Below are 27,947 nucleotides of genomic sequence, written 5' to 3'. Positions count from 1 at the left end.
GTGTTTTGTTTGGTTGTTTTTTTTGTTAATACTGCTTGGATTTGAGAACTGTTCTATGCTGTAAGCAGACCTTGAATCAATTTGTGGGTTGTGAGGATCAGTTGCTGCAGCTTGTCAGATTTTTATTCTTATGTTGTTCTTTTCTCCCCAGCCCAGGCAGGAAGACATAAAAAACCTAAAGCATTTTCAGTAGCTGTAGTGGACAGCAAATAACATGAACAACTATTAAAATATTTGAAAATTACTTAAGAGGTTCAAATAATTTAATACTTTACCATAGTTTAATAGCTGTAGATAAGGGAATACTGCATTGTTTGTCTTTCCTAGCAAAACATAGGCTGTGAGAATTTTTCTTTTACAAAAGAAATTGTGTCTGTGGCTTCAGTAACTTCATTGCAGAATGGTTTGGGTTTTTTTTTCTCTCCTTATGCGTTGGTTACCTCACCCAAAGCAGAAAAAGTAGTAGTGTCAGTAATGCAGCCCACGAAGTCCAACTAAGCACTTGCCTTTCTCTGTGGGCAGCTCTCTGGAGTGCTCCGGAGCATTAATTTGATACAGCACTTTGGTATCTTGTTTGCATAAGTGAATTCGGTGCTACTGATGTTTCTGAATGTTTGAGGGGAATTTGTCAAGTTTTACAGCGTGTTTGAGGTGTTTGTATTTTGGTGCAGCTGTTGGATCCTCAGAAAAAAATTTATAGGCAATTAAGTGGCTGACAACTACTCTGTTCTGACAGCAGTGATAGCGGGGACTGCATCTCTGCTTTTTAAGGAAACAAAGTGACGCAGAACTTCTCAGTGGGACTCTTTCAGGCTTAGGAAGCCCAGTGCCAAGTAAACCTGAGTAAATAGGCACAAAAGCAGCAGAGATAAACTTTGGCACTTAGGCAGTTGGACCGTGCAAATGAAATCTTAGGCAATAGATAAACACTGGGCACCAAATTAAAAAAAAAAAAAATCACACGCACCCAAGCCTTTGGTTGTTCAAATGGAAATCCAGTGCATTCTCTGTGAGGAAGCAAGAGCTGCTTGTGAAGGGGTGCTCTGTTCTAACAAGTTGCCTTCTTTTTTTTTCTGTGCTTTTCTTTCCTACGTGGCCTCTGCACACTAAAGGGTTGGGATTTATCCTCTGTATTTGTAGCATCTGTGTACAAAACATCAAATGTGAGAATCTTGGCCTACAGTAGGTAGGGACGTGCATCTAATACAGACAGAGGGAACCTGGAGCATAATCTGACGTGTTTGAAGGTGTGTTTAGGATGGATTTGCTTTTTTCTGACTGTTGTGGCTTGGTAACCTGTCGTGCTACATCCAGTACAGATAGGAAATATGCGTAAGGATCTTGCATCAGAAACTGAGAAGCACTGTGTAATATATTTGAAGTGTTTTGAGGAAGGAAGTCATAGCTTTAATCCTAAATAGTTCTTGTGGAAATTTTTTTTTGCTATATAAATTCATTCAGTTGTGAATGCATAGATAATATAAGTCCTTGTTTCTGTTTCCCAGCATTGCTTCATTTGTATGATTTTCCTCTTATGGTTACGTGCCCCAATTTTAAATCTAAAATCAATCAGAGGTTATTTTAATGTATAATAAAGATGATAAAATGATCCTTGGCAATATGTGACAATCTTGTGAAATGAGCAGATGATAAGTTGCATTTTTATTGTGTGGATGCAAAACCTAGAGCTGCATATTTCAGTCCTGTTTTAATGTGTTCTTATTTTATATATATATTTTATAGATAATATCTTGGTTCTCTGTCTGCCATCATTGAGCTACTGATTCTTGGAGAGAGAATAGTATATTCAAATAGGTTTGAGTAATTGTGTTTATAGAGTCATTTCATAATGGGTTTATGTTATCAGGTGCTTTTGTCAAGTCATAGATGCTGCTATGTCAAGTCAAAAGTAGTCACTGGGGGGATAAAGCAAGCTTTCATTCTGAAATAATTACTCTTTAATTCTGTGCCTTTAGTTGATCTTTGTCCTATAAAAGCTGATGTGCTGAGTGTGATTAAATGTTTATAAAAGTTTAGCTAAAAGAAACTTAACAATACGTGAAGCACTTGTATTAGAATGTTTCCAATACAAATTACTTAGCCCAAACAGTTGCATGTAGATAAAATTCCAGATGAATCTTCTCTGTTTAGTTTTAGAATAAAAAGACATGGCTTTAACAGTATTCACCCTACAGATTTACCACTGCTCCCCAAATACTCCCTTGTACCATATTGCTGTGTAATACTTCAGATTTTCAGTTTTAACCATTCTTCAGTTTTTGCACACCCTTGTCCTTCTGGTGCAGTGGTGAAACAAGCTGTGCTTTTGAAAGCTGGATAGGACTGTTATCAGCTGGCTGCAATTCCTGCATGATGCAGGCCACAAATTCATATATAACTTGTGATAACGTGCTTGTTAGGAAGGGATTGTTTCTGCAATCCACTTAAACTTGAATCAGTGGTGCATGTATCATATACCCTGATGTGGATAAAGATTGCCTCTAAAACCTGTCTCTTTTAGATGATTCTTTAACATAAAATACATTCTAAAATGTAAAAAAGTACTGAAAAGTAGTTAAAATTAGACAAAATTGCATTTTCAGAATTAAAAGTTACTCAGTAATTTTTTCTGCTGTTGTCTGCAGTACAGCCTGAGGGCATTGCAGAGACCTGACTTCAACTTGTGTGTAGTAACTGTCCTAGAGATATGACCTTGCTTCAGGTGCAAAAAGAATCTTTTTGTTTTCCTTCCTCCCTGCAAAGGGAGTGATGAACAAAATGGTGGCTAGAAGGAGACGCTTATCTTGCAGGCCATTGTAGGGATCATTAGATCTGGGGATCTAGCAGGGCTGTTTTGGAAACAAGATCTATATCCTATGCAGTTCTGACTGAGAGTGTCCTTGTTGAACCTGACAGCAATGTCCCCTGTTTATCTGAGGCACTTATCTGATCACATGTCAATGAACCTACTTTCTTAGGGAAGTAAAAAAAGGAATTTATATGCTTCTAGACTCTTGTCTTACCTCATTAAAATTCTATCAGTGTTAGTGTGGGACAGTGTAGAGAAGCTACCAGCAGTTTGTCATTTATTCTTAGTCAGCGCTCTTCACTGGACATGATTTCATTTTGTTGAATAGCAGCCTGTCTGCAGTTGTTTTTCAACTGCTTTTAACCCCTCTGGAGCTAATGTTTTGTTGGTGATGGTGGAACTGAGGGAAGACACGCCCAACAAGAAGAGTAGAGAAGTGCAGCAATGATTATAGCACCAATGTGTTTGTTTTTTAAAATGGCTTATTACAAATTGATACTGATGATCTGTGAGCAGACAGCTCAGGAAGGCCAAAACAAAGAGCACAGGAGGATTTGTAGTGATTCCACAGTGCAAATTAACCCAGATGACACAATGATGTGAAGGGTAGGTGGACACAGGATTTGTTGTACCAGATCTGAATGGCAGGTCCAGTTGATTCATTTCTCAATGTTACAGGTTCCTTACACCTCCTAAGAAAGTTAAAGCATCCCCTCACAATGCGCTCATTCCCTTCATAGGATGCTGTATGGAACGTGGATGTTTGATTCCTAAATCTGTGGTTCCTGAGCTTTTTCCTGTTGAGTGTTGTTGCCTCCACCCTATTTCTTTTGCTTTCTATTTTGTCTCCTTCTCATGCATCCCCTAAGACTTGTTTCCTTTTCCCCTACAGCCCATAACATTCCTCCTTACAGGTGTCGGCTCTGTTCTCTTACTTGGCTCAAGGAGCCATCTCTTCATTCTCCTTGCCCTCTCCTAAAGAACTCAAACTGATGAACTAGGTTGGATCCAGCTGATAGTGTTTGTGATTTTTCTCATAAAGGCCGTGTTACAAAAGAATTGGAATTAATGTTTTCAGAGCTAGACTTCTGATTTTTCAAATGCAGAAGAGCCAGAGAATGTGGGCTACCAGAACTGTGTCCTGTACATTGTCCCTAGTACCAATATACGGAGACAGACTCCTGGATCAGGATTCTCTTTGAAGACTCAGACCTGTGCATATGAAAGTGGGGTATCAGAATGTTTCTCATCAGAATGTTTCTCATCCCTAAGCCACAAGACAAAAGAATGATGACATTATTTATTATGTTGATATTGTGTGAAGAGTGAGGACTGCATCATAGAGGTAGAGCTTTCTCAGTAGAAGTAGAGAGGTAAGGTGAGAACACACAGGTCCCTGAAGAGTACATGCAATTACAGTGAGAGTTGCAAGGGTGAGTCTCTGTAATAACTGGCCTGATTTTAGGTATGGAGACTGCCACTAGCAAACTTCTGTCTGTCTAAATTCTGAACACACCTGTCATGCAGTTCTGTTCCCTTGACTTGCATCCCACAAGTCAGCTCTGTGTGAAGGAGCAGCTTTAGGACCTGTTAAGTATTTTTTTAGACCTCATTAGATCTCAGACCAGTAAAAGTTCCTGTGTGTATTTCTTAGGAGAATTAAGCACTTGTGATACCCACGTGAGAAATTTTGCTGGATTGTGGTTTGAATAGTTACTGAATTAACATGCAATTTACAAGAATTAACTGTACCTATTTGTGTTTCCCATCTGTGCATATTCTCATACCAAATATATGGTTTTTGTTAAGTTGCTTAGGGGAAAAATAATGTATCATTGTTGACTTATTAGCAAAATGCTCTCCTCCATTTGCCTGGCACTGTGCTAACTCTTACCAAAGCAAGACCCTCAAGTTTGGAATATTTGTGGTTTATTAACTAAAAAAGAATTCATGTGCAGGTGGTTTGAGGACTGCATGGTTTAAAATTTTAAAAATAGATCCCAAACCTCATATCAATAGAAGTATCTATATTTAATTGACGTTTTAATTAAAAAATAAAAAAATGCTACTATACATAACAACACACTGCTTTTCCAGGTCTGGTGGACTGGAGAGAGCCCATCATGTGAATTATATCAATTCAAAAAAAGCTTACATCAAGCAGCATGGAAAAATTATGAGACGTGGTAGATGCTACAGAGAAAACTTAGTCTTCATAGCATGAGCCCCTCTCAGAAGAGCAGTGTACAAAGTCTGTGTAGGTACATTTCCTTCTTCACTGCTTGCTGGGAGCAGAAGCTGGAGAAGCGTTATTAGCAGTATGTCAGTATATTGGAGTTAGGGCTCAGCACTCAATGACCATTTAATGAACTGTTTGGTGCTGTAAGGATCCACATTGCCAGAATGTGGATTGTATCCATTGCTCCTGGATACACAGGCTGCAGGGCTGTTAGCAAGAGCTGCAGTGACCTCCAGCAATCCAGAATTTGCTGCTTTTTGAAGAGTTGCATCTACTACTTCAAACTTTCACTTGCCCTATTAGACATTTTTCACAGCTTTCCGGACTTCTTTTCTTGTGAGTAAAAGCTTTTATTTTACCTTTATTGAGGATTTCCCATTACATCATTGCTGCTCTTTGGTATGTGGTTGCTACTGCTTGTGAGCCACTTTGCCTATTTGGGTGCTGTAAAGTGTTTATATGGCCTTCCTAAATACAGGCCCCAGTTTAAAGGTGCTAAAAGAAGCTTCCCAGCCACTTTGCATCGGGCAAATTCATCCTTTTTTCCATGCTGGTATTCTCTGTCTTACTGTGCCACCTAGACACACAGTCACAGGGAGGGTCACAAGGATATTGTACACAGGCCCAAAAAACCCAATTATTTTTTGGTATAGGAATACCATGCCTTCTATGGTAATTCTTTTATAATTTACTATGTATGACCTGCTTGCTGGTTCTGACAAATATGCAACAGCTTTTACTAGGAGGTCAGTTGTCATCTTGCACCGTTTCATGCTCATCTTCATTTCATGTACACTGCACAAGAAAATAACTTTTTTCCTTTCCAAAGTCTCATAGTGATCCGTTTAAACTCTCCCATCATCACTAGCTGTTCTAATGTGATTTGTGCAATTCATTGCTATTTAGATTCTTATTTCCAGGCAGGCTACCGGATTGTAGCACTGCAGAACAAAGACTGCACAGGGTAGCTCTGTGTGAGTTGAAACTTTTTTCTTTCATTTTTTTTCTCTGTGAATTCAGAGATGCCTGATTAGCAGAAGTTGTGATACCAATAGAAAGTCAAATTGCAGTCAATTTTAAAGAAAAGTATGTGTTTTGAGATACCTGAAATGTATGTTGTATTGATTATCTTGTTTGCATACCACAGGGTTTCATTTGGTAGTGATTAATCACTATGTTATGTTTATCATAAGCCCCAAGGAAACACACCAGGATATCAATATTCTTGTTCCAACTTGTATTTCTACTAGAAGTAGCTAGTAATGCTTGTAAATGACTGTGTCAAAAAATAACTTTTATTCACATAAAAGAACTATGCAGATGTTTACGCTCCCCACAAAATCACCAGTCTGGCACAAAAAGTGGAATAGAGGTGTTTGCTTTAATATGGTGCTGACTATTAACCAACATGGAATATCCTCATTGTCATTAAATAAGATCCCCTGCAGGTAAAATGGCCTCTGTTGAAAAGCATGTTCCGTAGTTTAATTCTAAACCTACACTTGAATTTAATTTCTTGTGAGAGGCCCTTTGAGATCAGACTGTAAATTCACATACAGGTCTTTATTGATATTTGAAAGAGAACTGGTTAATCTTTTTGTTGTGAGACAATTTCTGGAGACAGTAAAGAAAGCAGTTGCTGTGCTCCTAATTTCATTAGGCTGACATTTCAAATTCTGCCAAATGCCTTGGTTAAAAAGTGTTTTATTGCATTAATTAAACTGCTTGTTGGAGATGCCACATTGTTGGATACCACTTTAGGTAAAAACAAATAAATAATGAAGTGAAAGAAGGAAAGCAGTGGAGGAGGGGAAATTTCCTGAAAAGGAAGGAGGAAGAAACACTGTTTATACCCTGTTGGGAAAGAAATCGGGGTGGTTTTTTTTTTTAAAAAGATCTGCCTGCCATCCAGTTCCAAATGAGCTAAAGATTTTTCTGCTGTTCAATCAATGTGAAATTAAAAGTAAAACAGAAGTAAATAGAATAAAAGAAGCTGAGTTTTTAGGTTCTCAGTGGTTAAGAGAACAAATTGATGGCCTAAGTTGTAGACTGGGACTTCCATCATTCTGCATTAGTATTAGGGTTTTCTAGGTAGCCCATTTACCAGTCAGACAGTGCTAAATTAAAACATCTCCTCTTCCCTAGGAGCATTAAAAATTAGACATTAAAAATTAGGAATTGAAATACGCAAAAGCAGCGTGTGTGCTTGCTCTTTCTCTGCAACCCCCTGAAAGAATATAGGTTGATTCATTGTAATTTCTGCTTTACTGGAAGAGAGAGTGCTCCAACCAGCTTCATTTTGTTGTGAGTCCTTAAACAGGGGACACAGGTCTCAAACTACAATTTCCTCAAAATTCTGTGTTAGGGAAGGCTTTAAGTAGTTACCTCTTGATTACTATAGGGTAAAATTGATTGAGAAAGAATGCTTTTGCAGGGCAGAACTAATTTTACCTGGAGTGCAGAGGTTACCACTCCTGTACTTTTGCAGAGGGAGAAATAATCCTCAGGTGCAATGGGAAGGAAGCAGAGCTTCAGCATCTTAGCCTGAAGTGTGACCAAGAGAAATAAAGCACAATGAAAGCACTAAGTGCAATCGGAGGCCCGTGGTCTTGAGCACAGTTGAAATAGCCAGGCTGCTCTCCCAGAACTACAGCTTACCTCATTTGATACATGCTCCAGCCAATCCATTTGCATCCTGTTTCTGCTTTGTAGCTTTTGTAGTGTCACAATCTCAACATTAGAGCAGCTGCTAGTTCCTCACGCTTTGGCTTTTTCTTATAATTAAGGCTTTTTTGTGGTTATTGCTGTGAAACCTTTGTGGTGTTACAGACTAAGTACTACAGCAAAGAGCTGGATTTGGAATGGAGTTTGAGCCAAGGTGGTTTCTTGCAGCAGAGCTCAGCACTAAGTGTTGATGACAGCAATGCACATCTGTAAAGGACACTGTCCCAAGATAAGCCACATATTTGTTTCTGGTCAGCAGTGGGATAATGTTGTCTTCTAGAAAGCAGCCCATTATATTGGCCTAATTGCAGTCTGATGGTAAATCAATCTGAGCTCTTTTATAGGCTTCTTTAATATTATGCCACTTGTAAAGCTGAAAGAAATTGCTGCCTTTTAGTGGTCACTTATAAAGAAAACTACACCCCAGTAATGAATGTATTATGAAAGCAGTTTATGCATATTAATATCAGACTCTGACCTGAAGTATGGAAATACTGATCCATATCTTTAGTTTTGCCTTGTAAAATGATTCTGGGTAGAATCAGGCTCAAGTGAAGAACTGACTTGTGATCTATACATGATGCACTAGATAATTTTGCATGATAAGACTGTGCATTTTTTAAAAAATGTAGTCATGTCCCGAGTTTCCTGTCTAAGCACATGAAAGGAGGAATGGCAAGTCTGCTTTCCTCACTTCATCTAGGAGCATGTTGAATGGGAATGCATGAACTAACTACACCTTTCACTGCAGTATTACTAAAAGGCAAAGTCCAGCACTGTAACTTCTGAAGCAGAAATTATTTGCATCCAGTTCGAAGAATATCTGATACTTGTTTTCCTAAATATGCCTTCCAGGGTTTCACCAGGCTGTTCATGTTCACAAGGAGTTTGCCAGTCCTAGAATCCTCCTGGCCTGCTATCAGATAGTCAGTACCTAAAGGGAAGGGAAGAAAAAAAAGAAAAAGGGAAAACCCTTAGTTAACAAATAGAATAAGAAAGAACCAAATGCAGAATTTCTCTGTTTCATATGGATCTGGCATACAGCACCTTTGCCAATTTCATCCAGCTTATGCACGTGCCATTTTATGTATATACAGCCATGTGCATACTGTCACTGCTGGCTCCTGGGCACACAGCTTCTCTGGTGTCAGGACTGTGCTCAGGAATCACAAGTACAAATTGATTTTGTTCCAGTGAGGTTCTGCACACAGATCCGCTGGGATGTGGCAGCTGCTGCTTATGCCTTTGCCCCCCTCTGCCATTTATCACCCTCTTTGAGAGCTGTGAGCTGGAAAGCAAACATACTTTGGTGGGGAAGAATCAAAGGATGCTGTCCCAGAAAGGCTGATCATGGCTGATGTTCATAAGCACTGTCTACATGGGAAGCAAAACCCCTGGTGAGTATTTTGTCCTTACCAGGATTGAGAATGGGACATGTACAGCCCCTGTTGGTCCAGGATTCTGGGTAAATGCTTCTATTGCTCCGAGCAATTTTCACTTTGCCTGATTTCAGGACCTTCTTCACTTTCACAACAACTTCTGCATGGGTCCCTTTGTCATGAGCAGATAGGATTCTTGCTTTTATTACTGCCAGAAAACATATCCAGATAGAGACCAACAATTAATTTCTAAATGAATTTTGGTTTATGCTGTGAAAATGTAGAATTTTAACACCTTGAAAGAAGACACCAAAAAAACCCAAAGTGCAGTTGTACATGAAGTGCAGTGGTTTTCCACGTCACTGATGGATCTTTTAAATAAGTCTGGAGAAGAAAAATTGGATTTTTCTTTTGAAGTAGTTAACTCATGCTTTCACCATGTTTTGGCAACTATTTTTTAACGGGCTGATGTCAAACACTTGGAAATTCTAGGAAAGCACTTGTATGCATACATAAGGAAGGGTGAAAAACCCTGGTCAGCAGCTACCTGTCTGATTTCAAGTGCACTGATTCTATACTTTATATTTCCAGTTTGAAAACTTTAGTGTTTAGCTTTAACTCTGGCCTCTCAAAAATTCTGTCCTGTGAGAAGGGACTGTCTACAGGAAAGAAGTCAGGAAGTTTCCCATCAGGCGTGTCACATGACTAAAATTCCATGATTGCACAAAAAACCAGAAGAAGTATTTTTGTTTTGTGGTCCAACATCTGGTTGCCATGATAAATTTCTGTTCCTTTTAATTTAGTAGGATCCCATAAGTTTTTGGCATGGCAGGTTCATGTAGATCAGCCCCTCAAGGAGGCTTTGTTGTGTCCTGGCACAAGCACATCAAACCTCTGGATCCCAGAGCTTTTCCTTTCTTGTTTCGTGTGATGGCATGAACCTGGTATTCATAAACAACAGTATTAAATGCATTCTTGGTAAGCGACCTTGGCTATTTGAACCTGTATAATGACTGCAAAAGCAATGGCATTTTAGATGTGAGGTTTTTTTACCATTTTTCTTGATGTAAAGGCCAATTATTCCACTGAGTATTATTCTAGCATCCCTCCTGCTGTAAAGAGGAAAATGAACTGGGTGGGAAGGAGACACCACAGAGCCTTGCATGAAAAATGCTTTTAAGTTCTGATCAGAAGTTGGACATGTCACTAGACAAAAAAGGCAGAAGAAATCCTACCTCTCAGGACTTTACCAATCCTGTCATTTTTCATAACTATCAGCTAACAACATGCATAGAGGGAACATTGTGAAATTATCATACCTTGGGGGCATGTTACCCACTTACCATAGGCATATTTCATTTGGCAGAAGTCACTGACACTTCCAAGCACCTTTTCTTTGCACACACACTTTTCTAGCAGGGAAACCACAGAACGCAGAAGGTTGGAGAAGAGCCAGGACATGAGAGAGAAAAGAAGAGCAAATGATCATCGGTTATGAGGTTAGATATCTATAGCCCCCATAATGTATATGGACCTTAAGAATAAGTTTGAGAGTGAGCTCAGTTATTTGCAAATGTGTTTCTTCTTATATGATAAAATAATTACTCTGAAATCTGATCAGCACTGTCAAGTAAAATGCAGCCCACATGAGGTCTATTGTACAGTTAATAAACTGATCCTAATGAAGAGATTTGTAAGAATCAGATCCAGCTGGAAATCGTGTAAGTAATGAGACCTTTGTTTGGTCCCATAACCTAAGAAATGCTGATCCTTCCTGGTGTTAAGGCAATATCCGTCTCAGAAAAGTCAAGCTATGCAGTAAATGGCACTGTTCCTTCTGCCAGGTCACTGGTGATGGTAAGTGCTGATCTTTACAGGGCAGGCAAGACTGAGAACTATTTAAATACTACAGACAAGCTGGAGATGAGTGGGGCAGACCCAGTCAGGGTGGTGGGCTGAAAGAAGTGGCAATTAAACGTTCCCAGACTCTGGGCTGTACCTGGATGCCTCAGTGCAGAAAATCCCTGCTCGTGGTCGTTCCATTTCCACTCCTCTTCGCTCTCGTTGGTCGGCGTTTGGACGAGGTCGGGGATTCGTCCCCCGATGGGGATGTTAAAGAAGGGCTCTCTGTCACAGTTGGGGGACACACAAACCACAGCACTTGGTTAGGGCATGACAGGGCTGGGAAGCAGCCGGCTTTGGCTGTACCCAGGCTGATGAGCTTGCTTTCTTCTCACTGGGAGTGCAAATATGAGCAAGACTTCATGCCAGATAGAGAGATCTATCTCTAGATCTGGTCTAGGTTTTTATTTAGGCCTCCCACTGCTGACTTAGCATTTTTTAAAGTACCTATAAATTGGGCCTTTTTTGCTTACATTTGTTTGTTTTTAGGGAATTATGTAACTTAGTGACCACTTTGTTGGTGTCACTGGCACCTGAGGACAGCTGCAGGGCTTGTAGAACTGCAATTGCTCAGCAAATCACAGGATTTCTGCACTGATTACCTGTCTGGGGTACAGATGCCTGGCCCTCTAGAAACAAGAGGGAGACTATTGTTCATTTTGCCTGTGGAACAGATAAGAAGCAGGTTCTTCAGACTCTTCCATCTATTTCCAAAGCAAAGGTGTGTTTAAAGACCCTGCACATATTTCCATGGGGTTGTGGAAATGCCTATTATTACTGCAAAGAGTCATCTGTTCAAGATTGCCTTGGACAGTGCAGTGGACTTAAAGGCGTACCTGTAACCTAAGAAACCTTTTATGATTTACAGCCACCTTTTCAAATGATTCTGCACCCTCCAATTATTGTTCTTGCCACAGTATTTGCTAGTCTTTGTTTCATTCCACAGAGTCCCGTCTCAAAGGGAACCCAAAGCAGGGCTTCCTTACCCATTGAAACAGGTCCCAGTGTGCTGGTCGCAGTCTCTGGCGCAGTCACAGGGGCGGCAGCCGTTCTCCCCGAAGCCCCAGTAGCCCACGAGGCACCTGTCGCAGCTGGGACCCGCCACTCCTGGTTTGCAGTAGCAGAATCCCGTCCGGGGGTGGCATCTCCAGCTGCTGCTGAACGTGGTGTTGACTGCACCCATGGGCTGGCAGGCACAGGCTGTGGAGACACAGCAAAGCACAGTTCAAATTCTGTGCTGTGGGCTCAGCTGGTTAAGTGACATTTTTGCAAGGCTGATAAACTTGTACCCTCTTCCTCATGCTCTGTAGTTTTAAGTCAGAACTAGTAAACATTGCATTTCAGCCTACATTTACAATTTTTTTTCTTTTTAATTTGTTAGACAAAGCAAAACAAGTACGACTGGGAGCATTTGTGCATGAAAGTCAGTTCTTCCCTACTACACAAATAGTGACCATACAGGGTTTTGAAGTGATAGCAGGAAGCCTCCTCTGTGTGTTTATTTTTAAAGGGGCTTGAAGGTGATTCACTTCAAAAGTGTTTTGCAGAAAGTTTCACTAGCAAGGACAAGGTAAAGAATTACAGCTATTGCCTACATTGCCTTTCCTGTAAACACAGAGATCACAAAGCTACTGTTTCCTCTGGGGTAGATGCAATTTATACAGGTGGTTCAGATGACCTGAAATATATTTTCAATTTCTGCCTCCAAAGAGTGCACAAATTTCCTTCAGTTCCTTTCTGAAGTCCTAAACATCTCACCATGCAGTACTGTATGTGTGTAAAGAAGCTGATGAATTTTTTTTTTACAAATACATGAGCAGATATTTTACAAGGAAGGCAAACAGGATGGGAGAAGACCCTAAACTCAAGTAGATGTATTTTACATGTAGCTGAAGGTGAGCAAATAGGAGGAAAAGCCTCCAAATCTTTCTAATGCTGTTGCCAGTTTGACACCATTCTGGCAACTCAAGGCAATTTGGCAGGAAAACAGATAGTTAAAACTCCTGTGAGCAACTCTTCCTGCACAGACAATAAATTGTCATAATCCCACACCACTGGTACACTCCTGATATGACAGCATCAGGGAGGGATACACAGAGAGGTGCAAGCCAGCACAGTTGACTCCTCTCCATCAGGGCAGAACCTGGCTGAGATGGTCAAACCTCATGCCAACAGCTCTACAGAAGTAAAGTATAAGCAGTAAACAAATCCCCTCATTTCTGATGTTCAGACAAGTTTGATCAAAATGAGAACTGAGCCGACCTCCAGGCCTTCATATTTCATCTCTTTTTTGTATTAAGAAAGCAGCATGCCCTGACTTTTACTTGTAACAGACTGAAAAGGTTATGCATCTCTATTTCATCCGTCTGGAAGAGGGCAGAAATAAAAATCTTGTGGCTAAGGCCTGCTTTAACAGAGACTTTCAATTGAATGTTGGACACCCAAGGTGTTTAGATAGCTTGGATCAGAGGCTAGCCTTTTTGGATGCTCATTTGAACCAAACACGATCTCCAAAGCTTTTGAAGTTTGCCCATCATTGTTTCTGATCAAACTACTTTTCTTCATGAGCTCACAGATAAGAGACCAAATGAATACTCTGATCCAAGGGGAAAGGGGCAAATATATGACTTTAAAGTGTAGCAGGGACAGATTCACTTTCGCCTGCAACCTCATAATGGAAACTCAGGAAAAGAAAATATCTTTTGAAAATAGTACAAGAAGAAGGGCGAGCAATTTTGTTTAAAGGGCATTTCTCTTATGATCTGCTTACCATATAGTTATTTTTTTATTCCCATGCCCTGTGTTCTTTATGCCAATAATTTTAATAATATTATTATACTGCTGTGGATGGATCTTGGCCCGTTCAGGGACACTAGCACAACAGCCTAGGGACAGAAAAGCCACGTGCTGTCATGGGCAATGTGCTCGGCACAACGGGCGGGCTGGCAGAGGGCAGCAGCCTCTCCTGTTTGCCACAAAGCAGCCTCAACTTTGGGAGCAAACCCAGGGCTGGTGCTGTCAGTTCTAGACAGCAGGTATAACACTGAAGTGCTCATTAGCCCTGACAGGTTCAAAGGCAAGGTCTGATTTCTTGCTGCTAAACTTGATTTCGCCACCCACCCCATTTTTGCAGGGCTGACTGTATCACTCTGAAAAAGAGGCTCTTAGTTTGTCAGTCACTGAAAAAAATGGATGTCACAGATTTGGGGATAAGGAGGGAGAATACCCTTCCTTTACTGCAGACAGGTCTGAGACACAAGGAGTAAGAGTTTGCCAGCATTGGGGTTTACTTGAATCCAGGTTTGTTTTCACTGTAATATTACTGTATGTAGGATCTACCTGTGGAGTTTTTGTTTAAAATGCCTTAGATTTCTGCAACCTCTGGGTCTGTCTTTATCCCCCTTATTTCCAGTTTTCAGGTTTCATCAGTTAAAGTCATTTAACAGATGGGTAAATCACAAGACTACCTATCCCCAACTGAGACTGGAACCTGATTCAGGGAGATGAGAGCTTCTCCCACCCTATCCCTAAGGGAAAATATTACAGCACAGTGACTGACAGCACTGGTGAAAGCTGATGAGGAAGCAGAAAAAAAAAGTGCCTTTTTTTTTTTTTTTTTTTTTTTTTTTTGAGGCTACAGTTCAGTAAAAATGTTCCCAGATGAACTGTGGGACATATTCTCCAGTTAGAAACTTGGACAGCTTCTGGTGGATCAGAAAGCAAGCTGAATCAATACATGTACAACACTTTCAGATGAGTTATACAAGTGGCTTGCAAACGCTTTACTCAGTCTGTGTTTATTTAGCATTTCAGCTTGGGTGGGTACATTGTCTGGCTTCCAGAGTATTATGGCCAAAATCCCAGTTGTGCATCTAAGGTAACTGCTAAAATAAGAGCCCACATGTCACATGCTGAAGGGGCAGCTGTGGATGACTGGGTTTTTATCTGTTTAACAGTACCATGGATTTGCAAATAAACCTCACAATTAACGAAACATAAAAGCAAGTTTCCAAAACCTCACCCTTTAACATTTTCCAATATTTGACAACCCTTTCCCAATGATTTTTGCTTCTTTTCTCTTGGCAAACCCTCATTTTCTCTCCATCCACCTCCCTGTCTAACAAAACAGCAGCCAATGTGACAATGGCCTTGTTTGTCAAAGGCGTCATCAATTATGTTAGGGACGGTGTGCAGACAGTCCTGGCTCAGAGCTGGGCAGTTTATTTGGGTTCTCCCCTTGACAGCAGTGTAGTGAAAAACAGCATTTTACTTTAGAGTTGGCTATGGGTCACAGAGTATAACGAAGCATCCTCTTGCCTTTTAGTCTCACTCCCATACTAAGTTTGTTTTGTCAGACACTACTGTAAAAGGGAGGAGACAAGAAATAATGAAAAATGAATAATTCATACTGCAATCTCCACTCAAGTCCGTAATAAATCTGTCTGCCCTCAGCACAGCTGTCTCCCCCATGTAATTAGACACAGATGTAAAATATAATACTGGTTGTAACAATATGGTCCCAACTTACAGGAAAATACCAAATGCTCCAAGTCAATGGCCTTTGAGGTATATTGCCTTGAACTTTTGTCTAATAATACTGCATAAGAGATAGCTGTGAGCAGACTGGCTATTTGATAAAAAAACACAGGCAAAATGGAAACCTGAAGTCTTTTGAGTCTGAAATATATACATGTGCATCTTGGGAGTATATGATCAATCCAGTGTGATTTTTAAAGCATGTCAGGTGTGGGGATTGACGCTGCCAATGATGTTTCTTAAATGAAGGAAATAAGATAGACAGCTCTGTGTGTGGTCAGGGCTGATTAAGACAGACTTTGAACCAAGATGTGATGGGGCCTTTGTGATATTAGAATTAAAAGTTCACTCCCTCTGCTCAGAAGTAAAAGGATGAGAAGCAGAGCCTTTCAGACCATGTGTGTGTGCATGTGCATCTGGGCACATTTTAATTTTCTAGCCTCGTTCTTTGAGTAAAAAAGCTTGTTTTCCTGGAGACCCTTTTTAATGGGTCTACATGCCTGCATTATTTTTAAGCTAAGCAAAGGGTGAGTACAAAAGATGGTGCCATTTCAGAAGGATCCCTTAAGCCTTGGAATAAGCCACAGGAAAGAGCCAAGGATACAGCAGCTTTTCTAACCATTGGTTAGGAAACAATTAGGCTTTTGAGTCAAAGCTCCCATACAAGTCTATATCCAAACTACTTAATCCTGTGTTGTCACCCCCAATAACAGGCAGGTGTGTGCCTTGCTCTGGGACTCTTTTATGCCTTTTTTTTCTTTTTAATATAGATCTAAGCAGTGTCAAAACAAGGCTCCGTCCGTGACCCGGCTCTCATTCATCCCAGCTGGTAGGAACAGGAAAAGCAAAGGGATCAGAGGCAGGCTACCTCTGCAGACAAAAAGGAATAGCAGATTCACACTTACATATCAGATTTCAGCAGGTTTTTTTTCCGAGGGAATGTCTTTGCAGTCTCGAATTGGAGGGTCAGCTAAGGGTGGTTTAGATAGTGCCAGGAGATCCAATTGTTATACAACTTTTTTTTTCAGAGCAGATTAAGAGAGAATGCTATTCATTATTATGACTAATGCTTAAAGACTGTTTCTGGGCCTGAGCAGTGTCCTGTTAGCTTTCTGGGAGCCTGAGGGGGATGTCACAGCTGAACCTAGACTTTGCTCTGGATGGCAGAGCACTCTTCAAGCGTGCTTTCTCAAAGGGATTAGCACAGCATTTCATTCAGCTTTTCCATCAGACTTCTTTTCCCAGCTCCGTATCTACTGTACACAAGGGTCAAGTTTTCATCTCCCATTGAAGGGTTTTTTCCCTCTGAGTTCAAAATGGGAAGATGGGCACTAGGTTGCTCTCACCAAAAACATCCATTCAGTCGGCTGTTTGCAGTTTATTACTGCTTTTCAACACTTTTCAACACTTGCTCAGTGGGTGGGTTTTTCATTTACTGTTGTTAGTCTGGCACTGTTTGCATGAATTTCTCAAAGTGAGATGATGCCTTGGAATTGGTACACTTAAATCCTAAAAAACATGCTAATCCAGAAGCGGCAGCTCTTCAATTTATAATCACCAGGCTGAGGTATGACAAAAATGTATCTGGTGGCCTAATTGTCTAGCATACAAGCAATGCTCAAAATAGAAACTTTTTTACTGAGTAACCAGAGTTGGTTTTAGGATCACACAACCTGAACAACTTAGACCACACCAGATGAGGTTTACTAGCAATGCAGGTTTTCAACCTAAAGGATAGAGGAGAGGGACAATGTCCTGCACATCTTGCAGGAGGCTTTTCAGTTTACTGTCAGCTGATGATGGTCCTGGAGGAAAAAACTACCCTCTCTCTCAAAGTCAGTCTGCTCTAACCAAAGCCTGTCTCCATTTGTGTTTCTGGTTTTGCTGTCTCTGATAATAACCAAAGTAGTGAAGTGTTCCCTGAAAATTCTCTGCAGAGGTGCAGTGTAGCATGAAGTACACACACACAGCCTGCAATCCACGTGGGGAAGTGTTTGGGGATCAGGCCTTCCATCATACAAAGCACTATCTATTAAAGCAATTTGTCAAATCTTTTTGAGGGAATTCTCTTCTTTGCCTTAAATAAAAGGGAAGAGGCGCAGATTAATCACCTCCCTCCCAGTTTTCTCTGAGCTCTATAGTTATACCCAGAGTACCTTCTATTCCCAGAGAGGTACAAGCATCATGCACACAACTGCTATAAAAGCTAAGTGGGCTGCAGTGCCTTTCCTTATATCTTGATATGGCAAGCATTCCTAATGCCTTTACACCCTTGGGAAAGGTCCCATTGACTTGAGTCACTCACAGATAGGGTTGTGCTTACCTTTACTGCTGAATCAAACCCATTAGATTCACCTCAGCTAAGAGAAACTCTAGCGCAGGCCAGTGATCCAGAGTACCTCTTAGGGAAATAGACATGCTTTAGAGGGCAATTCAGTCCATCTGTTTCAGGCATCTACCTTAGACTGCAATAAATAATTCCCCAGAGGTCCCACTGTTTCTCCACTGACAGAACAAGGAGCCTAGAAAATACATATAACTTTCAGTGACTAAAGCAGGATGGCAGCTCTCTAGGCCTGGGCATGCAACTCAGAGTGGAGACAATTGCATTTGGGGGCCTTCTGCTGGCAGCAGCACCTTCCCAGGTGAAAAGGACATTGTTATGCTTGACTGGCACAACAGGAATAAAGCTCTTTCAGCAAGGTAAATTTCTGAACAGTTTTTCTTTTGCTATGCAGAGTATTGGCAGGGGTTGCTGAGACACCTGTAACCAGACCAGACAAGAGAGGCAGAGGTAGAGTCAAGGTCTGATTTCATCTAGGCAAACTGTTCTAGGGTTTCCACACAGATAGGCTGTATTTTCAAACAATGTTTTTTCCTCTTTGCTGCTCTCCAGTGCTCCTTGACTTTTGCAGTTATCTAGTATTACACATGATGCTGGTTACTGCACCATCTCCCTGCTGCTCAGTACAAGCATTCATACACAGATTCCTTCAGGTGCTATGAGACTGAAAGCTAATTTTCTGGCACAACAATTTGGGGTCATTACAGTATTTCCCTGGAGCAAATCTGCTCAGAGTAGAAACAGAACTAGGAAGGGGCCACCGTAGAACACTACAGGATACAGGGTGAGCCAGATGAGCTCACCCTCTGCCCTGTCTGCTGATCCATGTTCTGTGATGAACATTGTGAAAATGAGAAGAAAAGGTGGTGTGGAAGCAGTCTGCTGTCACCAAGTTCCAGTGGGAAGAATGCAAAAGAACAGAAACATTGCACACGTTGGGCACAGAAAGTTTAAGCAATATCACAGGACACACAGTCCTAGGGAGAGGAGTAACCCGAGTGTTTAAGAGGAGCCATGTTGAAGAACCTTAAAAGGGTCAGAAAAGCTTCAAAAGCTTATGATGTCAGTGAGCAAGAGGTCAGATAACAGAGAATGAAGTTCTCTGTGCTGGCAACTAATATCTGAGCTATGGGGAAGGAAAACTATCTGAAGGAAAAAATGAAATTAGGTATAGTGCTGGAAATAGCAACCTCTCAAATAGATGTGAGATAGAATCAGATGTGTGAAGCCTGGCAGGATACTCAAGAAATGTTTACTTTAAGTGAGGGAGATTTGGGCTGTTTGCCAGACTGGCTGGGTGCAAACTATCTCAATCCAGAGGTTGTACATCCTCTGTGTGCAGCCATTAGTGCCTCTGTGCCCGAGACACACCCTAACACATTCTGCTGAAGTGTTAATGATGCAATTAATTTGGGCAGAGCACCCCATAACACAGCTGTAAAGTCTGGAGATAAGTCTGACTGAGTTCCAGTGTATTTTTTCCCAAGTGAATATGCACAGTCCCAGGCCTCCTGCATCTTCTGCATCCACTATATGTACTTATGTGCACAGATGTTGCACAATCGAATGGAATTTAACAATGGCTTGCACATAGGCTCACACAGTCTTGAAAGGTACAGAAGAAACCCCCAGGTAAATAAAATGTGCCTCAAGAGAAAAGGAACCATATTAATTTAAAACCAAGCACAAGAAGAATGTACCTTTCCCCAGGAGGCAGTGCATTTGGAGAACTGAATCAGTTATCACAAAAATGTGTCATAACATGGGGACAAATAGACACAAAAAAATCAGGATGATCACCTTTGATTAAAACCCCTTGTAGTTTAGGAAAAGAATACAAGGAAATTATAGTAATACTCATGAGTTACCTCTATAGGAGTCACTGATTCTATAGAAATTATTTTGTTCTTTTAATGATTCTTCCACCGTTCATTTTTCACCTCATGTAACACGGTCACTTACGTTTGCAGACCTCTGGAGAAGACATGGGTTTCCCTCTGTCTCGGTAAAAGCCTGGTTTGCACCTCTGGCACCGATGTCCCTCAGTGTTGTGCTTGCAGTTGTCACAGACTCCCCCACTGCGCTTCCCCGAGGCCAACCAAACGCTCAGATCGAAGTGGCAGCTCTCGGCGTGGTCGTGGCAGCGACACTCTGGTGAGGACAAGAGAAAGGCCTTCAGGCTTTTATAACTGACACAGTAATCATGGCATCATTTTCCAAACCAATCTGGCAGTATTTTAAACCCTGCTAGAACTGGGAATGTGAGGGGATGTAGCTGCACAAAAACCAAATTTCTGGCTTGTAAATTCCACTCTCCAATAGCCCCAATGCAGAAGAACGACCTGCACACTGAAATTCTCCATCCATGACCAGAAATTTATCCCCAATTTCTGTAATGGCACCATTACTGCAAATCACAGAAGTTGTGAGGGAGCTTTGCCTGCTGGCATGGTTAGTGCTCATCCTGAGAGCCTGGGTCAGTAAATTCCCTTCCACTTACTTCTGCATTCATTTGGTGCCCCTGTTTTCCCATCTCCTGGCTTCCAAGGCTGGTCATTGTACAGTGGAGCACATTTCTCACAGTGGTCCCCTGCCGTGTTGTGTCTGCACACACACTTCCCATGGACCTGTCAGGGAAAAGAGAGTACAGTCAAATAGCTACAGGACAGGTGGAGTCTCCAGCAGCCCCATGATGAGGTGGGACTTCTGCACAATTCCCACACAGCTGCCTGGCTCTCTTAGGAAACCCTCAGAGCCTGGAGCTAAAATGTGTAGCTCTCTCTTCTCACAGTTATTAATGATGTGGAATTTTTCCTGTATCTTACAAAATGCACACAGCAACAATTTAACTCTCAGTTGACTATTTAACTACTGCATCGATGAACAACCTTTAGACCCTAAATTGGGTAAGCTAACAGGTCTTATTTTGATTTACAAGTTCAGGGCAAGAGCATGCAAAGAGTATCAAATACACTCTGGGCTAGCAGAGCCAAGTTACAGGAGAGCACAGGCTGACAGAGGATGCTGGGCTCTGTCTTATTTGACATTAACACTGGTCTGGAAGAGAGTGTAAATATAGGGAAGTGAAATTACCACGAATTACTAACCAAAAACCACACATTCTATGAGGAAAGCACTGATGTTTTAACTTAGGTACAATAGGTACCAGCCTGCCAACTTACATATGAATAAATATAAATTAGATTAGTAGAAAAGGCCCAGTAAAATTTTGGGCTATGGAAGTAAGAGCACTGTAACTCCACATGGACAGAAAATTGTACCTGCAATGCTGTGTTCAGTTTTGAACATCTTACTACCAGATAAATGAAGAGTTAGAAGACGTTCAACAAAAATGAGCAAAAGCTGGCTGAAGAATGGGGCTTAAGTATATAAACCCATCGAAGCTAGAAAACAATACATAATATTTGATGTGCAAACAAAGTGCAAAAGGTCTTGACTAAGACTGGCTGAATAATTCTCTCTGACTATTTGTGTGAAAAATTACGTGAAGAAAGAACTTGCTTCCTTTGTACTTACCTGCCTTCATTGGAACACAATAGTGATTTTAAGTCATGGAAATACTCAAATACATATCAGATTTGGAAGAAGGTATTCACACCAGAAACCAGAACTTAGAAACTGAGCTACTCCAGCCTTCAAAGAGAAAGTTACTGTTGAAACTACGTCTGCTCTCAAGTCATTTTACACACCAGGAATAAAGCAGACAGATTGTGTAATATCAAGCCACACCTAAGAAGGGCCTTACAGGACGATTTTTATGTTGTTGCTTGTTTTTATTTGGGTTTCTCTTTAGTAAAGAAATAGTATTCCAATATCTGTTTGCAAAGCCTCAGAGAAAGGATTTCACAGACAAATTTTTTTGAGAAAATATCAAGTATAATGTGTGAGAGAAAGGGAAGGGTAGTACCATAAGTCATGTTCTACATTTATCACAAGAACAGCTGCTATTATGCCAGGAGACACTTGTCTAGAGCAGGAAATGCACAGAAATCAGGGATTAGACCCCTGTCCCTCCATGGCCTGCTGAGGATCCTGAGCTCAGCACAGCTCTGCCCACTGCACATGAACACAAAAACCAAGACTGAAATTTCATTTTGACTGGGGTGTGAATTACCTTTAATCCTTTAATCTCACCATGAGCATGAGTTATGTTTTTCCATGGCCTTTCCTGAAAGTCAGGCTCTCCCTGCAGTCCCCCCTTTTCCCCATCTGACAGAGCAGGTTGCTCGGGATCAGGAGAGAGGCGTCCAAAAGAGCGGTAGTGTGGACGTGCTCCCCTGCCCCCAAACTCATGTGCCTGCAGCAATTTGCTCTCTGCTGCCCTGGTTTCTAATCCTCCCCGAGCAGAAATGTGATGTAGCAAGCAGAGGGATCGGCTGCAGCTGATGCCATCGCCCTCCATGGCCAGCTGGCAGGGTCGCTGGCTCCTCACGGCACACTGAGCACAGAGCTCAGAGCCCACGCCAGCACCCCGGGGGACACGGCGCGTTGCACCTGCGTGGGGCCTCTCGGACCCCGCACTAGGAACCCACCCACCTTCAAGGCACTAAATGGGATGAGAAATTCAGAGACAAAGGCGGAAATACTAATACAACAGCGTTGTGCTTTTCCCTGTTTGGGTGTGACATTTCAGGCTTTAAGTTCTCTCCTGTGGTCATAGGGGCCGTTCTTCAGAAGCCAGAGAACAGAGAAAAGGTAAAAATGAACCTGACCCAGAACTATAGATTTGAACGTCTCCAGACTCCACCTGAACTTTAAAGCTCATTCTAAAATAGAGCAGAACAAAATCCTGGCTCTCTTCACTTCCTAGGAAATGCTTCTTGAAATGTATTTCTATGCAAAATCTGTAAGTTAGCCCATTTGATTTTTTAGAAATATATACAAAAGCTGTGTATTCACTATATTAAAAAAATTATATGAAAAATGCTGAGACTGTGCAGTTGGGAAATGGCAGAATTAAACCATGCAATCTTGTTTTAGCCTTGAATGACATGATCAAATATTCATTATTCCACAGGACCCTGCGCTTACAGTGCGCAGCACAGATGGTGTGAACACTTACGAACAATTATTCAGAAAAATAAACAGGAAAATTCAGTGAGAGAGGAAAGGAAGGGTCGAGTTATTCCTTGGAAAGTAGATGTGTTAGTTTGCTCACTGCCCACTGGTTCATTGTGAACTGTAGTTTGTTGCATGTTGTGAGCAGGACAGAGAAGAAGTTTCCTACCTGTGATCCCTGCTATGGAACAGCTACCAAATACATGTGGAAGGATAACTGGTTTAGACAAAAGGGCTGAAAAGCCAAGTAGACAGTCAGCAGGAGAGCCATTGAGCAGGCACAGGGAAACAGGGAAGCTGGCATGGAACTTCTTTTAAAAAGTGTTAGATTTGGGTACTAACCTTTTTTGTATAGGTTTAAGAACAAGGCAAAGAGAATTGATTGGTATTAGTACAGAGGTAAAGGAAAATGAAAGAGAAAGTAGTCTGCCATGGGTTGTCTGGGCATGGGAATCAAGGAATTATTTTTTCCATGGAGAGTAACCTCATGTAGCATTCATAGGTGAAACAGCTGCAGAAGAGAGTGCAACATGAGGTGACAATGAATTACAGAAAGGATTTGGACAGGAGAAGAGAGCAGAGATTAACAGCTCACACCAAACATGCAAGGAAAGTGATTAATGGATGTAAGTGGCCATCACAGAAAGACTGGTTAATGCAGGAAAAGCTGTGGAAGAGACCTGTTATGTTTAAGTGTGGGCTGAAATAAGGGTAGGTGATGTGGCTGTGAGTAAGGAGGCAATTTGTTCTGTTAGAGAGGAAGAGATAGGAGAGGCAGCCAGAGACTAAAATCCAGGAAGGAACAAGAATGAAATACAGGAAACTGTGAGATAAAATAGGAAATGGGATATCTGCTTAGGGACAGGAGAATGTGAGAGTCACACTCAACACCAACACAAAGAGAGCAGGTGTGTCCCTTAGTTGTTATTCACTGCTGAAACAAGTGTGCATTTCCCTCACCAAAGTGTGACCAAAAGCTAGAAAATTGCAATCTCTACCAAATGCAAGATCTCAGGATGGACTGGATCTCACTGGAAGACAAATATCATGCCAAGGAAGAGAAGATAATCAGACAAGTACAGATCCAGGGGAACTATGCTGACACTTTTCTATGCCCTAGAAAGCAGGGTCAGATTTACATGGCAATAATGATGATTAATAAGTAGAGGATTGTCAGGAAGCAACAAGGACCAGTTGCTCTTTAAGGCCCAAAGAGCTGCAAGTTGAGGTTTTCAACAACAAAGGCTGTGCCCTTACTGAGGGGGGAATCATCCCAAGCACTGTGGGCAGAGCAGGGAGCTGGCACTGCAGTCCACTGACAGCCCAGAAACAAAAAGGAAAGGGACTAGGATAATTCAGGAGCAGCAAGAGACAGGCCAAGAAAGACACAACATGGATACAAAGGCCATTCAGAGGGCAGGATGAGAGACAAGCTACAGCACATGCCAGGGGAGGGTGCAAAGGGGGCACCATGAGAGAAGGCACAAACCTAGAGCAGAGCCCCAGCATCCCCCCAGGAAGCAGGGCCAGAAGCAGGGATACAAACAGGCACATCCAAAACACAGCTCAAACACACAGTAAGAGCCCAGGGCTGAGCTTAAATAGAATCCCCAAGCCAATGGACAGAGAGCACAGGTAAGAGTCCCAGGTGGGGCTGGTCAGGGCTGTTAAAGTTCTATTAGTGCCCTCAGGACACTGATAATAACACTTTGGTTGCCACTGGATTAATGTCATTGGAATCTTTAGGATATCTGACTACAAGGAGGCACCAGAGGTAAAAAATACTTCAGCTTTCTGCATTTGGAGCTGGCAGTCCAGGTGGAGGAAGCTTGAAATCAAGGTGTGAGCAACAGAGGCAAGATCCATGCCGCCAGTTAGGAAACCAGCCAGTTTTTAGCTAAAGCCTGAGTAGTTTATGACGCTGATTTACATGAATGCATATAAATGTATTGGTACAGCAGCTGAAAAATTGAGATCCAGGGGATTTCTGTCTCGCTATATTTCACTTTATCCTTTGTTCCATAGGTAACACTGCATCACTTGACATATCCTGATCCTTAGATACAAAAGTGTTTAGGCCTGTATGGACTTCTACACTGTGCTTATTTCTGCAATATTTGAGTACTTTGGATACATTATGAAATTTATTTTTATGATGCCTCCCTTCATCTGCTTTTCCTCGTTACTCTGATAACTGTATAGTCTCTTTCCCATTCATTGTATTGAGAGTTCAGTTGCTCTGACAAATTTTTTTGAAACTGGATGGTGTCTTCCAAAGTTATTGTGGGGAATGGATCTGAGAAAAAAGATGCAGGCAGGCAGATTGTATGATTGTGTAAACCTTCCTATTTCATAATACGAGTCTGAAGTCCCGTGTGCATCACCTGGGACAGTTTGTGTTCTTGCAGTCTTGCTCTCCAAGTGCATTCAGTTGGGGTTGCTCCTGTCACTAATGCAGGCTGTCAGCTTTGAAAAATGAAAACTGTTGCTTTAAATGCTAATATTCTAGCTTCATCATGCTTCAAGGTTTCTAATCAATTTTGCAAAGGGTAGAGGTTTATAAACTGACATACCTGAATTTAGGGGATATTATTAGTCCAGGAAAGGAACACAAATATTTTGCTGTACCCAATCACCATCATACTGGCTTTAATGGCCGTGTGAAAGCAAGTTCTACTTTTGTATTTTGGTATAGCAGCTGTGTTCTTGGACTGTGGCTTCATGATGTAAACTTTTTTGGGGTAATCTCAATTTGAGACATTTCCTCACTACTTCTTTCTATGCTATCACCTACATCATTCCCTGAGTCGTGTATAAATTGGGCTGTAAAACCAAACCATGTTTGGAAAAAAGCTAAACCAAGGGGTTTTTTCCCTTGGCACTAGTATTTTTAATCTGGATTAATTCCCTCATCTGTCTCACAGTACAGTCATGCTGTTACAAGTCTGGTGTTGTTGCCAAAGGCTTTGATTTATACATCAACCCCCTGAGCAGCTTTGAATCAGGACATAGAGGAGGTTACAGCTTTGTGGATTTTAATGTCAGGATGATCAGTTCCAATCATTTAGCTTGACCTGCTATACTAAGCCATGAATTTCATCCAGTAGTTCTTCCACAGAGCTCTGTAACTTCGGGTGGATTTATAGCACATAGTGTAGAACTATATCCTGTTTTCATGCAACATTCCAAGAAATTACATGATACTTAGTCACCTTTGACTGCACAAAGCTGCTTCACCTGAATTCTGATCCACAGTTTAGAAAGTGAGTGAAAGTTTTCCACCTCTTTGTCCTGCAGTTTTTAAATTTTTCTAAACTCTGTTCAGCTTTGTATAAATACCTGAAGCCTCTCACTTTCTCTCTGCCCATTTAGTTTCTTTACCTATTGTCCTTTCAGTAAACACTGTGGTTGTTGCTCCTCCTCCTGGGCTACTCTCAGTCTGTTTGGGGGCTTTTTTCCTAATGTATGAAGGTTAAATTTGGAAGCCTTCCAGGTCAGAGCAACTGCTGCTGATTTGGAAAAAATGTTTGCCTTTGGACTCTGTATTCATGCTGCAATGTCATCAGAGAAATTTGGGATACAGCAGTTTTCAATGACATCAGAGGCTATCCCTTACCTGCTTGTAGTAAAGTGACTCTTCCTGGGTCATTTTGCTTGGGTAAATGAAAGAGTGTCTGCTATTCTGCTTTGCTTCTCTTACAGTTCAAATGGGCTCTGTGGTCTCTCCAATGAAAAGACATATCCATGCAGATTTATAAGAAATCCTTCAATATCAAGTCCTAAGGAGAGCACATACAACTTACAAGAGGCCAAACTAAAAATTTCCTTCAACTTTTTCAAAGTCGCAGAGAGAATCAGTGATTTGGGAGGAAGTCCCAGATTATAGTGCCTGCTGTGGGAAGATGGACAGCTCAAATTCCTGCTCTAATGAGGAATGAGAAAAGCCATTATTTTCCTCTCTCACTTCCTGTTTTGTGGAAAAAGGTCTAACACGTGTATATGTCTGAAAACTAGTACACATATGGGTGTTTTCTGAGGGAACTGAGTTTCTGGCTCATACTTGGTGATTTTGGCAAATTACATCTGCAGGAACTTGAAGGATAAGTAGAGCTGTAGACACTTGTGGCAGAGCCACCTGAGCCCATACAGGTTTTGATCTCCATAGCAGTGAGTGAGTGAATGAGCTGCTGCTGGTTCCAAATTCACTGAACTGGTAATGGTGGAGAAAAATCAGTGATAGTGTTTAGCTGAGTATTCAGACTGACATCCCTAAGAACTTTTTTCAACAGTAACAAGAGATAAACAGGATAAATAGACAGGAAGGGGTACAAAATTCATGTTTTCATGTTTCATGTGAGGGGATATCACTCAGCCTGTGACAGTTTCAAGACACAGCTCCACCCTCTGCCTGAATTCACCTCCCTCAGGCTTTACACACACCTGGCTGCCCCTCAGTCCATATTTCATTCTGCTTTCTTATTGTTTTCTTTCTGAATTCTACCTTGATTATTACTGATTTTGGGGGCAAGCTTATTTTTGCCTGAGGTGCCAGTAACTCCATTATCAATCTGTAACAAATTGCACATGATAAACAGCTGTCAGGCTGAAATGCAGCATCTGAATTGCAGCAGGTCACCAGCTCTTGGTGAGTGTCTTAAGAATGGAGGAAGCAGCAAGGAAAATGAGACTCAGTATTTTAAGAAGTGAATGTCTGAATCACAGCATAATGAGTAAATACCACTGTTCAAACCTCCTGAAAGTGAATGGCATGTCTTGCATCTCTGAGTTCTGGGCACAGCTGGAATCAGATAATGTGAAAACTTAGCTGGGGCTTATGAATAGAACTGCACAAGATATCTGAAGAGGAGGTAGATAATATTTTCAGGGGTTACCATAGCCTGGTCACCTAGAAAATTGATGTGAAAAAGCAGGTTT

General features: G+C 41.4%; 1 protein-coding gene across 1 annotated transcript in view; it reads right to left on the bottom strand.

The window, feature by feature from the left end:
- Nucleotides 1-8,569: 8,569 nt before the first annotated feature.
- LOC309577172 (netrin-4-like) overlaps nucleotides 8,570-27,947 on the bottom strand; it is a gene marked incomplete at both ends in the record, with an annotated part of 42,744 nt that continues 23,366 nt past the window's right edge. The window contains 7 exons of the mRNA XM_082289001.1: nucleotides 8,570-8,706; nucleotides 9,189-9,359; nucleotides 10,495-10,563; nucleotides 11,151-11,278; nucleotides 12,040-12,253; nucleotides 19,896-20,084; nucleotides 20,434-20,560. Coding sequence (XP_082145127.1) covers nucleotides 8,570-8,706; nucleotides 9,189-9,359; nucleotides 10,495-10,563; nucleotides 11,151-11,278; nucleotides 12,040-12,253; nucleotides 19,896-20,084; nucleotides 20,434-20,560 — 1,035 coding nt within the window. The remainder of the gene's footprint in view (nucleotides 8,707-9,188; nucleotides 9,360-10,494; nucleotides 10,564-11,150; nucleotides 11,279-12,039; nucleotides 12,254-19,895; nucleotides 20,085-20,433; nucleotides 20,561-27,947) is intronic.

The sequence above is a fragment of the Coloeus monedula genome (assembly GCF_965178545.1).
Source record: "Coloeus monedula genome assembly, chromosome: 11".
Lineage (NCBI taxonomy): Eukaryota > Metazoa > Chordata > Aves > Passeriformes > Corvidae > Coloeus > Coloeus monedula.
This window is presented reverse-complemented; position numbering and strand designations above follow the sequence as displayed.